The sequence below is a fragment of the Filicampus tigris genome, chromosome 21 (assembly GCF_054856515.1).
Source record: "Filicampus tigris isolate MCC_2025a chromosome 21, RoL_Ftig_1.0, whole genome shotgun sequence".
In the NCBI taxonomy this organism is placed as follows: Eukaryota; Metazoa; Chordata; class Actinopteri; order Syngnathiformes; family Syngnathidae; genus Filicampus; species Filicampus tigris.
The window spans coordinates 1,476,116-1,490,129 of NC_141237.1; the positions used below are offsets into that span (position 1 = coordinate 1,476,116).

Below are 14,014 nucleotides of genomic sequence, written 5' to 3' on the forward strand. Positions count from 1 at the left end.
ACACCCCATTCAAATGATCAGCAAGCTCTTTAGGAGCCCGATCATTTCAATCAGGGAAAAAGCGGCCCTCAAGGAACACGATTGGAGACGCCTGATGAGTATCCTGACTGCAACTTTGGCAAAATGGCAGAGGGAAAAAAAAAAAAAAAAAAAAAAATGCTCACTTGATACACCGCCATCTTGTTTCACAGCTCTCAATGAAGCTCTGGCATGACTGGAAAAAAAGGGAGAAAAAGAAAAAAGCTTCAGTTTGGATAGGCCACTGCTGGAAAGTCACATCAGGTCTCCTGTGCCTCCTTGGGTTTCATGCAGAATCCTGGCCGGTGCTTCTTCCTGGAGTGATACTGCAGCAAACATGAAAGTTGCCATCTTACTTGGATGTCAAATCCTGGTCCAGGAAAGGGCTTTGACTTCCTGGATTAGACACACCTTTGCTGATTGACGAGATCGCAGCAGGCCCCCTGGTCAGCTCATGCGGAAATAATTAGTCAAACATTTGTACATGTATGAACGCATGTGTGTTTTACCAGCAGAGCTGGACGCCTCTTCGACAACATGGTGGCCTGAAAGACAAAAGGAACGTAAGCATTCGACTTGGAAATACTCAGCCTGACAAGCTAGTGGCTTAGCAACCTGGCATTTGGTAGACATGCAAAAGTCTCATGACGCCATGTGCCAAAAAGACAGGAAGTCAGCCATTTTAAGGGTCTTTCCTTCTGTTTTAGATGCAAACCTGCGGACAGACATGAGACGGTTAACACGCATGCATGAAAATGTACTTGATTTATTCGGTTGTGAAGTTTTGTCTACTTACCATTCGGCAAAACGGCACTTTGGGCCGCATGCTGGAAAAGGTTTGAGCAAACGCTTCGTTACTCATCGTCACATAAAGTAGCTGCATTGTTGAATAAAAATCAACTTAAGCATGAATAAATATTTAATTTATTGCATCCATCCGTGTATCAGCACGTACGTTGCAAAAACGCCTTTTGGTGCAATTTAAAGTCGTACGAAGCGTTCATTAGCAACGCTACAGCAAACGCTTTAGCTTGCCACGTTAGCAAGGCGCGAGCACGCCAAAACGTGATTCTTGAAGTTCAAAGTGAGCAAAAGCAGTGAGTTTTAAGAGGCTATTAAAGATTGAGCACTCACCTTATAAGTTCTCGATGATCTTGTGGAGGAGATGTTGCGGAGCAGCTGGTGGACGAGGACGACGGGAGGCTGTCAGCGACCTGAGAAAGAATCACTCACTCTTTCGCCGACTTAAATAGGTTTCCGGTGATGACGTCACTTCCAGAAAAATAAAAATAAAAAACATACTGTACACAGAAAAGTTCGTAGTCGGCGCTAGTAAAGAGGTTGTAGAACACTGAAAATGCGGGAGCGAAATAGCAGAAGTGTTATCATTAAACCTTGTCGGGGCTCGTACCCGGGTTCTGTGCATATGATGCAGGGTAGTCTACCACTGGACTACCACTAAGTTGCAGTTCATGTCTCTCTTTAAAGTATATATATCCGATATGGTGACGCAGTTAAAACGAATGTCTACATTAATGGTCATATATAACCGGCCAAACATTATGACTAGATCTCACATGGTCGAATGGTTAGTGTCATGGTTTGGCCTTCAGGAGACCCGGGTTCGATTCTTGCTTTGATCTCCATTTAATTTGTGTGTGGAGCAAAGAGTGAGGCTCGAACCCGGGTCTCCTGAACACCACGCAATCTCTTATACCACTCGGCCATGCTGACGGAGAAAATTCGAATTTTTGTTGTGTATTTATTGGATCATGGTCAACAGTGCAACTACTGCAGTCTTTCAAACCTCCATCTAAACAGCGATTACACGAGCCACTTATCCTCACTTACATGAAAAAAGAAAATGTAATTGGATAGAGGGTTGGCATCTCTCGTCATGTGGTCACTTACACATTCCACGTGGTCTGTGTGATGACACTCTAACAAATAACCCCCCACCCCACCGGTGTTTACTACCACTAACTTCATGATGTCATCCATCAGGAGAGAGTTTGCAAAGTCAACTTGGATTGAAATTGAAGACGAACATGACAAAGAGGCAGTGTACTTTGTTACTTTGCTTTATTGGTGATCGTAAATAAAGTGCTTGAATAAAACACACAAGTGTCTTCTTGTCTGCTTCAGTCACAGTCGCAAATGTTGAGTTCGTGTTTTTGTTGCAAGATGCTTTGTCGATGAAGGCAACTCTGCTGGGAGGTTGAGAAGCGTCTCGTCTCGTTGGTTGGGGGGAGTGGGTGGGTCGCTACTGGTCCGACAGGTCTGTAGCCTTCACCTGCAACACACAACGAAACATGATGAAATCAAATTTAATAATAATAACTATTAATACTATTGGGGAGAAAAAATGGGAAGACTTTCTGAGCCCCCCCCAAAGTATTACGTGTCATCGGGAATATAGACCACCGTTCATCCAACCCACCCCTAGCCCCAAACAGCACCACTTTGTGACTTTGTGCTGTTATTGTAGTACGGTGTCTCTCCACACGGTGGCGTCTCTTTGGTTTATTGTGTAGGTTGGTCATTTATTTTTCCCTGAACTTCAGTGCACCTTTTGTCATGGACACGGTCGGGTCTCTTAAGTGACGCGTGGCATGCTGGGGAAGTATTGCTTTGTTGCAAATTAAACAACGGCTTGTGGAATATCAAGAAGTCTTTGCTCCTTCGGCTACCCAACAGCACCCGTCCAAGACTAATGATCCCTTCAGATCACCACCACTCGTTACAATCTCCAAACCAAATTTACCAGAGTGTGCATGAAAAAGATTAACGAGAATAAACGATGACCAATCGCCACCAAAATTCATGTGCACGTCTCAACCTGTGCCCACATAAATCTCTTCAAATATCAAAACAAATCGCCTCACTATTGACATGAAGCGTTGTCCGCTTTGGGTGCGCACCTATGGAGAAGAAAATGGTCATGTCCATAAAATCTCAAATATTGGTGCGATCTTTTTGAACAAGTCTTTTTTTTAACTTCCCGTTTTGTTTTGAAAAACAAATTCCGACGTTTTTACATTTTTAGTAACTGCTTCCAAACCCAATATTCAATGACCAAAAGTTAGTCTTAAATTGCTGCCAGACCGAATCTGCTTCTGTTAGCGAAAAGGTTTCGTTCGCCTTCTGAAAATCATGACAAACCCTGGTTTTGACGCCCACCCAAAAGAAAAGCGATCGATGAAAAAAACTGTCCACCTCTTCTTCACCGCTAGCTGTTGCCATGGTTACAAGGCACGCGCATCGCAGTCGTTTAGCATTCTGAAAATAGCTTCACATTTAAACGCAGATGTGTTGCCCTTTCCCGTGTCCTTGTTAATACTTATCACAGAAGAAGATAATCATACAACACCCTGGACTGCTACCAGCGTACCGTTTAAAGGTTTATTTACCGTAACATCGGTGCTAATTTTGGTTAGCATGTCTGTCTTTTACTGTATGATAGCATTTAGCTGGCGGACGTTCGTTGTTTAATCACTTGTTTTGCACGCCAGTGTTGCATGGAACAATAGCTTGGAGTGACAATTAAACAACCTGAAGTAAGAACCTCTGCCTCTTACTTGTAGAAGTGGCTGAAAAGTGCCCTGCCCTGAGATCATCTTGAATGTAGTCGATCGATGAGAACAGGTTTAGTCAATATGCCTGAATTCAGATGACGACTACCGTTTGACAATTGTACACAGACTTTTTTAGAAAAAAAGAAACGCCTTACTATATACCCGTACCATGTTTTTCGAAAAAAAAGGCTTTACTATATATACCCTTACCACTTTTTTTTTTTTTTCAAACGCCTTACTATATTCTTACTATACATTGTCTTTTTATTTATTTATTTATTTTTTTGTCGCTCAAAAACGAGAAATGCCAGAAGCACACAATAATAAATGAGTATATTTTAAAAAGCCCTGGACTAGCCCGTACATTTAAACAATTCAGTCCTTTCGTCCATTCGTTTGAATTTGCGATCAAAGCTTGCCGCATTGCACGGTAGGTTTCCTGAACTTCTCCCACTGAGAACTACATTTCCCAGTGGGAGCGTCGTTACGCAAGGCGTACACAACTTCCGCAAACACCTTTTCGAAAGAAGCCCGTGCTCGCAACATTCCATTGTCCCCGTGCCCAGGCGATCACGGCCAACAGCGAAGTGTGCTTTTATTTTGAAATCGGGGCCATCGGCCGGCGTTCAGTGTCTGCCGGCCCCTCCAGCCTGAGACCCGGGCGGGGAGGGAACCCGAGAGCCGGGCGGGGAGGGTGTTTGCGAGCGAGCCCGCCGAGCCCGCCGAGCCCGCTCGCTCGCTACTCGACAGCCCCTCACGGCCAAGCGATGAGGCTGCGCTTCGCCGGAGCCGCGCTGCTGACGGCGGCCGCCTACTACGTGTACCTGCCGCTGCCCGCCGGAGTGAGCGAGCCGTGGAAGCTGATGCTGCTGGACGCCCTCATCCGGGGCTTCATGCGTGCGGTGAGCCCTGACCGGACAGCTGCACGGGGGGAGGGTGGCTACTTGCTCGCTCACTTGTGGATGAGGAACAAACAATAACAAGATGCTCGTGGAACGCTTTGAAAACACTCATGGCTATTTTGGGGCCGCTTTTCATTTTTTAATTCTATGTTGGATTTTTAAAATAGACAAGAGATTCCAACCCTTTTAAACAATAAAACAATTCAGATTGTTTTTCAAATTCGATTTTTAGATCATGTTAAGTATAATGAATTTAGTTGTAATTACATATACGTATATATCAGTCGTGGAATGCAAGTGCATGGTTGGCTTGCTTCAAAGCCGAGCGACCTTTAACCTGCACTTGCGTAACTGACCAAGCTTTGTGCAACGTGCTCGACTTGTTCTGCTTGAATGCAGTTCTGCTGCATCCCACGCTCGATTGCTTTCAATTGCTTTTTCCGCAACGCACCTGGATGAGCCCGGGGCACCTTTGTGCTTTGTGGCCGCAGGGCGACGCGGCCCAGGCGCTGGGCGTGTGCCACCAGGCGCACCTGCTCAACCGGGTGGTGTCGTGGACCGAGGTGATCGAGGCTCGCTCCAGCGCCTCCGTGCTCGTCAGCGACGGTGTGCTGGGGGGCGTGCCGGCTCGCATCTTCCAGGCCACGAGGGGACGGTGGCCCCGGAGGGGGGTCATCTACTTCCACGGCGGAGGGTGGGCGTTGGGCACTGCACGTGAGTACAACGAGCTTTCTATAGGGAGACACTTGTCCTAGGGTCCCGCTTTTACCACGGCCGTGCAATAGGGGTCGCTGTCGCTCCTGGGGAAAAAAATGGACGAACACGAATGAACGTTACAAACGTGCATGGTTAATGCACGACTAGCGTTAAGAATCACATTTAAAATTCGTCAGCATTTTTTTCTTCTCTGATTGGTGGTTGGTCGGTCGGAGAAAAACTGCTCGACTTGCAAAAGCCTTGTAGCGATCTGCGCACATTAGCACCTGCAATAATCTGTGGTGAGTATTGCATATTTCATTTCATTTTGTTCGGTTGACGGCCCAGGGATGAAATGCACGCCAGTAAAAATCTCACCCTAGATTTAATTGACATCACATGACCTCCACAGGGATGCGATCGTACGACCTCCTGTGCCGCAAGATGGCGGAGGAGCTGGACGCTGTCGTCATGTCTGTCGAGTGAGTAACAAATACAACAGGGAAAAAAGCACTGCTTCTAAGTACATCCTATACAATGTATTTTCGTTTATATAGCGCAGTGGTTCTTTTTTTTTTTTTTTTTTTTTACACCAAGTACTACTTGAAAAACAATACTCTCCAAGTACCAAGAGAATAACCAAAATCGAAATATATAGCACAGCGGGTAGTCGTTCAACAATGAGGTAGATGTTTTATTTCTAAAAAAAAAGTATACTTAACATTATTGTAAGTTACTGTAACATTATGCACAGCTTGGACATGGAAATTCAAAACTGTACTTCATAAATGAATTCAAATGTATGGTACATAAAAACTCGAAACGAAAATTGCACCTAAAGAAATGTTTAAAAGCAAACAGTTCTAACTAAATACTGAAATAAAACTGAACTATACTGAACAAATTTACTATATCGGGTTAAAAAAATAAAAGCTGAATCCATTGGAGCATTTGTGCAGTGATTATTTCTTTAACCACTAGAGGGAGCCCGCACGTTACACTTTGAGGGTCGCCGAATTGCTAAAACATCTCCGCATTCATCCAACTCCATGTAAAAAAAAAGACATTCACGTTAACTTCTTACAACAACGTTGCCATAGCTACCGTCTGGCTCCGGAGGCAGTTTTCCCGGACCAGTACCACGACGCGCTGGCGGCGTCGCGGGCCTTCCTGTCCGCGGAGGTTGCAAAGCGTTACAGCCTGGACCGGCAGCGACTGTGCGTGTCGGGAGACAGCTCGGGAGGCAACCTGGCCGCAGCCGTCGCGCAGGAGGTGACCCAAACTTTTAGCACTGCCATTAAAAAAAAAAAAAAAAACATGAAACAGAGGCAGCGAATTGCACGACTGCCTCGCAGATCTGACGCGCGCGCGCGCGTGTGTGTGTGTGTCCACAGCTGGGCTCCGATGTGACCCTGACGGCTCGCTTCAAGGCCCAGGCGCTGATTTATCCGGTCCTGCAGGCGTTGGACTTCAACACGCCGTCCTACCAGCAGAACCAGGCGGTGCCCATCCTCCTGCGGCCCGTCATGGCCCGCTTCTGGCTGCTCTACCTGGGCGCCGACCCGTCCCTGGAGCCGGCGCTGCTGGCCAACAACCACAGCGCCCTGGACCAGCCCGCCATGGGCCCGGCGGCGCGCTCCCGGCTGGACTGGACGGCTCTGCTGCCGGCGGAGCGCAAGAAGGACTTCCGGCCGCTGGTGGCGGCCACGGGCTCGCCGGGGCTGCTGGGCCGCGTGCCGGCGCTGCTGGACGCCAGGGCCGCGCCTCTGCTGGCCGAGCGAGAGGTTCTGGCCAAGACGCCCGCCGCGTACGTGCTGACGTGCGAGTTTGACGTGCTGCGGGACGACGGGCTGATGTACGCGCAGAGGCTGCGGCGGGCCGGCGTGCGCGTCGCCGCCGACCATTACGAGGACGGCTTCCACGGCTGCGTGTCCTTCGCGCACCTGCCCGTCATGTCCGCCGTGGGCCGCCGCGCCGTCGACAACTACATACGGTGGCTGGACCGCAACCTCTGAGACAAGGGACGGACTTCTTCACTGACGCGCAATACAATTGTGGAGTCAAAACGTTTTTGACCGGGCTATGTCGTTCCAACGTACTGCAAAGTCGTTCGATGGTGGGCTAAGTGCTAAAAAGGCGTTATGGGGAAAAATGCTAGGTGTTTAGCATTTAGCCTTTTACCAGTATGCTCACATGACTTTACAAATACGTTTGAATGACTTTCTCAACTCATACAAACGACTTTGCCGTACGTTTGAACAACAGCGCCCAGTCCAAAATGTTTCTGCTTCCGTAGTAAACAAACCCTTTCCTAAAAGTCACGTGACCAAGGCAGAGCGAGTGAGAAAACAGGTTGACGAGATCAGCAAGCAGGTTAGCGATTATGTTTTGGATGTACTTCGATTTTTATTGATTTAATTTTTTTTTTTTTTAAACACGCACAACCGAAAGAAATCGTAACCCTTTTTGGGACCATCTGTCACTGCAACTCAAAACACGTTTAAGACCAGCTGAGCTCAAGTCAAGTCAAATGGATTTCCCATCGGCCCGGAATTCCAAAAGCGTCTCAAAGGGCTTGGAAGTGAGTCAGCCGCGTTTGTGCCACCCGGAAGTCGCCTGGCTGGCATCTTCGGGCTTCTTGACAACAACAAAGATGAAGAGAGGCACTAAACCTGTCTTGGAGTGACAGACGGGACCTGCTGCCAGGAACAGAAGGCAGCGATTAAACCAAGAGGAGGAGGAGGAGGAGAAAAAAAAAAAAAAAAAAAAAAGGCAGCACAAGCCAAAGAGGAGATTGACTCTTTTATGGTTTGATTTGATCACTGGAAGCTTCCTGCTTTTCATTCCCACTTTGGGCCAAGTTGGCCTTTTACTTGGAAAAGTTCAGACCAAACAATGAGCATGGGAATGGGCTTGCACGCACGCACGCACGCACGCAAACGTTTACACATGAACACACTAAAAAAGGCTGACACATGCAAACGCACACCTAAAGTACTACAAGCACATCAAAAGGCTCAAACACACGCACACACCTTGTGTAAAAAGGCTCCAAAAAGTCCACACACACACACGAAAACATACTGCACACGTGCACACACAAACATCAAAAGAGCCAAACTCACGCATGCTCATAAACATGTTTAATGACAAATGTGTGTGTGTGTGTGTGTTGAAGGGGAAGGTGTGTCACATCTGCGCGCACTCTGGATTGCGCAATATGAACACGTGTGCGCACGTGACACTTAGAATGACAATGCCAGCAAGGCGTCTTGCGTCTTTTGGAGGACGGACGTCAATCTTTTGCGGCGCCGCGCTTACAGGCCACAATATTAGGGACACCTGCCGTGTTCTGGACACGCCCTTGATTGGTCGCCAGCCGTTTGCAGTCTGCATAGTCACCTACTGGCGGATTTAAAAAAAAAAAAAAAACGTCATTTTGTTTTGATCTTATTTTCAAACCTAGGTTCAATTTGTCGGGGATTTCTCCAAAGGTTTTTGGACGTCCGTTCCGACCTGCGAGTTGGCGCGAGCGCCCCGCCCCTCGCGCGTTTGCGTTAGCGAGCAATCTGGCGGCCTCCAAGCCGGGCGGCCGGCAGCGGCGCAGCTGCAGCTGCTGGTCATGCGGCGTCCTCGCTTGCCACTTGGAAAGGCGGCCGCCCCGCTGCGGCTTGGACCCGGAGCCCGGCGGCTTTGGGGCGCTTGGAGGCGCGGCCCGAGCGCTCCCAGACACTTTGCACGCGGCGGCGGGAACGACGAGAACCAGAAGTGGACGACAGGCGGCCTTTGAAGTGTCACACTTCTTTACGTTCAAACGTTGCCCAATCGAAGCTCGCGCCGACTCGCACTTTGTTCCTCACAGACGCGCTCAATGTGTCGCCGCCGCCACCAAATAAATTATTCGGAACGTTGCTTTTTACTGAAAAGCGAAACTTGAGGAGGCTGCCAATTGTTTACAAAGGACGCAACAACTAATCATTGCTATGCAGTCACAATGGGAACTTTGGTCCCGCTTAAGATAACTTATGAAAAAGAAATACAAGCTTTTCTTGAAAAAAAAACAAAAAAACTTATTTGTGAAAAGCACAACTTTTTGGGGGTTGGGGTGGAGGAAATTACGTTCATCTTGGGGGAAAATAAAATGTGAAAAAAAATCTTGCTTTTTTTCTTGATAAAGATACAATCATTTTTCATTTGTCAAAAGCGCTTTTTTTTCTTGAAAAAAAATGGTGATATTTGGGGAATTTTTTTTTTCTTGAAATCCAACATTTTCTCAAGAAAAATTACAACTGTTTTTCTTTAGAAAAATGCACCTTTTTAAAGTTTTGTTTTACTTTTTAAAAGATACTTTTTGCCCCAAATACTATTTTACATTTTTTTTAAATCCTGAAAAGCACAACTTTTTCTAGGGAATTAATAGGAAAGCCATTTTTCTACAACAAACAAAAAAAGTATTTGTTTTTTTCCCTAAAGTCTTGACTTGAAGACAAACAACGTCGCATTTTTTTCTTGAAACTAAAGAACACTCGGCCCTCCAAAAGCAGGCTGTTTTCTATGTGCACTTAACCGATTCACTGCCATTGACGGCTAAGCAAGTCAAAGATGACTTTGAACAAAGGAGTTCAAACAAAAACGTCAACGATATATATTCTTGAGAATCTACGATTTGTCAATCTACTAAAAAAAAACGATGTTCCCCCCCCCCTCAAAGTTCAACTGAGTTCTCGAAAAAAACAACTTTGGCAATGTAAGGTAAGAGACTGTTTTCCCCTGGGAAAAAACTCCCAACTTCTTTTCATACTTCTTCCTTAAAAAAGACAACAAAAAACCCTCCTTCGCCTGTGAGGCCTAATCCTTAGTTGGCTCTTTTGATTGCCATCCCGTCATTGTTGTTTTGGTGTGTTTGTTCTTTGGCTCCTTGGGCTACTTTGTCAGACGCGAGGCAAAACGTTGTCACGCTCCGTTGAGGTCGGCGCCGGCAGACGCCCGAGACGCTCACCTGCCAAGTCACCACCGGCACGCCACGGACGTCCGCCGCTTGGCTTCCGCCCTCTCGTGCCGTCGTCGTCTGCCGGTCTGAGCGGAAGGACTTTTTTCCCGCCATGTGCGCGACACATGTGCGCTAACGGGCGACACATGTGCTCGTCGTCGTGTGAAGACCACGCTGCAGTGTTGTGGGGGATTATTGATTTGTTTTCAGCTTGAGGCTTGTTTCCTGTGCTGCGGTTTGGCCGCTAACTAGCCCGCGGGGCAGAGGCATGGCGTCACGACCGCTTGTAAAACAACTTTTCATGCTGTCATCGAGCACAATTACGGCAAATGTGACAGCGCGCTTGCTAACCTCGGTGTTCGCCGCGCGACTGTGGCGCAAGCTAGCCCATATTTGGGAGTGGTTTCTAAGCAGCTCACCAGGGAGTGGCGCGGTTGCTTTTCCCGCCGGTTGGTCTATTGGTGTTATTAGCGCTCGGAAATCACTCCGCCGGCCCCGCTCCGATTGGATGCTCCATTTGAAGTCACAGCCACGGCGCGCGCAAGTTGAACGGTTTTCAACTTTTTCAGATGGCTTTTTCCTTTTTTTTTTTCTTTGAAAAAAATGTTTTTCGCTATTTCAAATATGTTTTTTCAAACATCACCTTTCACAGTGTGATTGACATTTTGTCAGTAGTTTACTAGAGTCGTTTTTATTATGTTTGATTTACACTTGACACTTCCTGCGCTGAATTACATCCGGGTGGCGTCATAAAAGAATGTGATGCCGGGGGGGAGAGGGGAAAGGGGTCGGGGGCCCCTAGAATACTCGGTCCCGCGAGGCCCTGTCGGAGATTGTTGCAAACCTGCAGACGAGCAAAAGAGCAACAAGACATCCAACCGCGATTCAACTGTTCTCACTGATTGGAAACAAACATGTCTGCCACACATGTGTTGAGGGGGGCAAAGTGGGAGGGCCAGCTGGTTCTGCGTGTACCTGCCCGCCTCTCCTCATTAATCAGAGGCCAAATGATGAGGGTTGAAGAAAAACACAGGCGCTGGCGGCGGCAGTAAAAACAAGCAGCCAGAATGTGAAAGGAAAGCTGTAGCCGGGAGGAATTCTCCGGGGAGAATGTTATCGCTGCCGCTGAGGGGCACATTGTTCACTCTTCCTGACAGGCCTGACGCGTGGGGGGCATTGGGCACCGGGAGGGGGAGGGGGGCAATGACCGGGCCTCTCGGCCGCTTACACACCAATGTTTGCTGTTGCTCAGAAAACTAAGACCGAAGGAAAACAATTTTTTGGAAAGTATCTCTATTCTTAAAAAACAACAACAAAAAATTACACACAAAAAAGTGGGTTATTGTTTTTTTGTTTTTTTTTTACAATCCACATCATTCTTTGGAGCTAAAACGTTTTCCTCAAAATACTACTTTTTGTCCCTTGAAAATTGTACTTTGAATGTTAAAAAAAAGGCATACAACCCATCCAAAAAAATCCTTTTAAAATGAAGACACTTTTCTTGAAAAATATTGATATAAGTAGGCCCTACTACTAATAATGAAGCCCTCAGGAATAATGAATATGCCTTAAAATGAAGACATAATCATTTTAAGTTATGCTCCTACATTGCAGTGTTAGCATCATTGCTACTTGCAAATGTGCAAGATGGAAAGATGATACCATTGATTGCTGTTTTCGTCCGGTGGTTGCACGGCTAGCTAGTAGCGGCTAAATTGCTAATGTTGACGTGGACAGGCTGTGCAAACTCTGCGAGCATTTGCATGCTTTCCACTTGATCACTTGCCCGCAACTTGTTCAAATGATTCAACAGGTTTCTTGTATTGTCTTGTTCTGGACCACAAACCTTGCACAACGTCGCTCTGGAGAGACCGCCTCACAAGCCATACGAAGGAACCTTCTTGTCCAAATAGCTTCATCTTCGGAAAACATGGCTGCCCATCAGCTGCACGTTCGGTCTCTGTGTTGATATTTCTTTCTGTTGCTTCTTATTTCATGTATTGGCGGATTCTGTTTACTTCAACTTAGAAACAGAAAAAAAACCCCAACAAATTGCAAACCAAAGTTAGAAGGAAAAGCTAGCCTCTGATTGGCTGCAGTCGTTCACATAAACGTAAACGTGTTCGCAGCTGGTCACGTGATATCACCATTCTCAATAACCCAGCCCTACTTTTATTGCCTTTCGGAAGGAAGGTAATCGGCGGTGTGTGTGTGTGTGTGTGTCGGGGGAGGGGTGGGGGTAATCAATAAATAAATCAATAATTTTGCGGTACCAGTCCGCGGACTGGTGCTTGGGGGTCCCTTCTCTCAGGGTCTACGTGTCAAGGTGTGACGTCAAGGTGTGACGTCACGCGATCGTGCTTCCATGTGACTTCTCGCTACACACGAAGTCATACACGCACAAGTGCACTTGCACCTTTTCAATTAGGTAATTTTATCTCATCAGTAGATTTAATTGTTCACCCATGTTTGCCTGTGAACTTTACTCCACATTGTTCAAGTTAAATTAAACAAAAAACACACACACACACACGTACACGCACACACAGTAAAAGTTGTCAGTTCGAGAACAAAAAAAATAAGTTGAGAAAAGCAAGTACAGGCAAGAAAAAAATGTTTGGAAAGTCCCCAAAAGTTTGTTATGTTGTGATTGGTCAACTGTGAGCTTTTTGGCGTGCCCACATGGCCAAGCCCATTGTGTGCGTGCGTACGTGCGTGCGTGCGCGCGCGCGCGCGCGTGTATGTGAGATATTGTCGGGAGGGCGTCTACTTTGGCACGTCGACAAGAAAGGAACATTTATCAGATGATGTCCGCGTTTGGATTCTTTCTTTGTTTTTGCAGCGAAGCCAGATCCAATTTCAGCCTGTCAACACGTCAGCCCGCTGCATCAAAGAGCCAATGAAGTTGTTTTTTTTTTTTGTTTTTTTACTCATTTGTGTCAACTGTGAAATTATGGCCTTCTCTTTGTACTCAGCGCCTACTTCTAATAACCCATCTCGGCTACAAGTGCTTTTAGCTTCTTTGACATCTTCATCTGTGTGTGTGTGTGTGTGTGTCGCTAACTCTTGCTAATGTTTCAACAAAACAACAACAGATGCTAAACAGAATAAAGTCACAAGAGCAAAGTCATATTTCTTAGAAAAGATGGCTTTTCAAGGAAAGAAAGTCTTATTGTATATATATATACAGTACTCTACTGTACATGGATAGCTATAGTGTACAATGTAAACGGCTCGTCTCCTCGCAGAGGAAAAAGAATACATGAATGTGAAAAATAGTATTTCTGCTTACTCTGTGTTCAAATGTGTGTTCTTTTTGGGGTTACGGTATTTATAGATGTTTCTGTATGTTTTAGCATTAGCATTAAGCTAGTGCACAAAAGGCTATGTGGTTGTTTTAAATACACAACCCGTCACTAGCCAAATTGCTGCTTATTGTCAAGGGAGCTGAGTTGTTTATGTACTGTATGTGTGAAAATATGTGTGTCTGTACATGTATATATGTATATTTGGGGTTGGTTGTTGAGCAGAAAATGGTTCACATATGACTTTCGAACCACTTTAAAAAGGACATTGAAGTCCGTCCAGACGTTTTTTATGTTGAGTCAGCAGTGAGAGAGGACGCCGTCATGTAGTTCCATGACCTCTGCGCGCGCGCGCACACACACCCACTCGCTTGCCCCCAGCAGGCCTCCAAGGCGGCGTAGCACTGGAGTGTAACTTCAGCGTCGAGTGTCTCCCACGGGCCTGCGAGGCGAATGATGCAGATTGAGGCCAGATGTTGGTCGGTGTTCCTCATGTGGCCGGCAGCCAACCAGCGCCATCCATTTATA

At 46.6% G+C, this 14,014-nt stretch overlaps 1 protein-coding gene and 3 long non-coding RNA genes across 18 annotated transcripts in view; 2 read left to right on the forward strand and 2 right to left on the reverse strand.

Moving 5' to 3' along the window:
- LOC147127080 (uncharacterized) overlaps window positions 1-1,291 on the reverse strand; it is a 2,879-nt gene extending 1,588 nt beyond the window's left edge. For 3 of the 4 annotated variants that reach the window (XR_015084256.1, XR_015084258.1, XR_015084255.1), the window contains exons 1-5: window positions 1,153-1,291; window positions 815-845; window positions 634-733; window positions 375-563; window positions 165-214 (exon numbers count right to left, since the gene is read on the reverse strand). This is a non-coding gene — a long non-coding RNA (uncharacterized LOC147127080). The remainder of the gene's footprint in view (window positions 1-164; window positions 215-374; window positions 564-633; window positions 734-814; window positions 846-1,152) is intronic. The other variant, XR_015084257.1, reaches the window with a different exon arrangement.
- LOC147127079 (uncharacterized) overlaps window positions 1-2,168 on the forward strand; it is a 10,330-nt gene extending 8,162 nt beyond the window's left edge. For 10 of the 12 annotated variants that reach the window (XR_015084265.1, XR_015084268.1, XR_015084269.1 and 7 more), the window contains one exon: window positions 55-1,243. This is a non-coding gene — a long non-coding RNA (uncharacterized LOC147127079). Of the gene's footprint in view, window positions 1-54 lie in introns of all 12 variants that reach the window. The other 2 variants (XR_015084270.1, XR_015084264.1) reach the window with 2 other exon arrangements.
- LOC147127081 (uncharacterized) lies at window positions 2,079-4,465 on the reverse strand. The gene is made up of 2 exons (XR_015084271.1): window positions 3,597-4,465; window positions 2,079-2,311 (listed from the first exon to the last, which is right to left on the reverse strand). It is a non-coding gene; the product is annotated as an uncharacterized LOC147127081 (long non-coding RNA).
- On the forward strand, window positions 4,121-8,345 carry LOC147127082 (neutral cholesterol ester hydrolase 1-like). The gene is made up of 5 exons (XM_086020823.1): window positions 4,121-4,495; window positions 4,987-5,209; window positions 5,604-5,673; window positions 6,292-6,463; window positions 6,586-8,345. The coding sequence occupies exons 1-5, from the start codon at window positions 4,361-4,363 to the stop codon at window positions 7,204-7,206; spliced, it is 1,221 nt and encodes a 406-aa protein (XP_085876949.1). The 5' UTR covers window positions 4,121-4,360; the 3' UTR covers window positions 7,207-8,345.
- Window positions 8,346-14,014: the final 5,669 nt, after the last annotated feature.

What these genes read in the sequence shown, in the direction of transcription:
- LOC147127082 (XM_086020823.1), top strand. Translation starts at nt 4,361, where the DNA reads ATGAGGCTGCGCTTCGCCGGAGCCGCGCTGCTGACGGCGGCCGCCTAC. An exon ending in TCCGGGGCTTCATGCGTGCG is followed by an intron (nt 4,496 to 4,986) that starts GTGAGCCCTGAC and finishes TTGTGGCCGCAG; the next exon opens with GGCGACGCGGCCCAGGCGCT. An exon ending in GTGGGCGTTGGGCACTGCAC is followed by an intron (nt 5,210 to 5,603) that starts GTGAGTACAACG and finishes TGACCTCCACAG; the next exon opens with GGATGCGATCGTACGACCTC.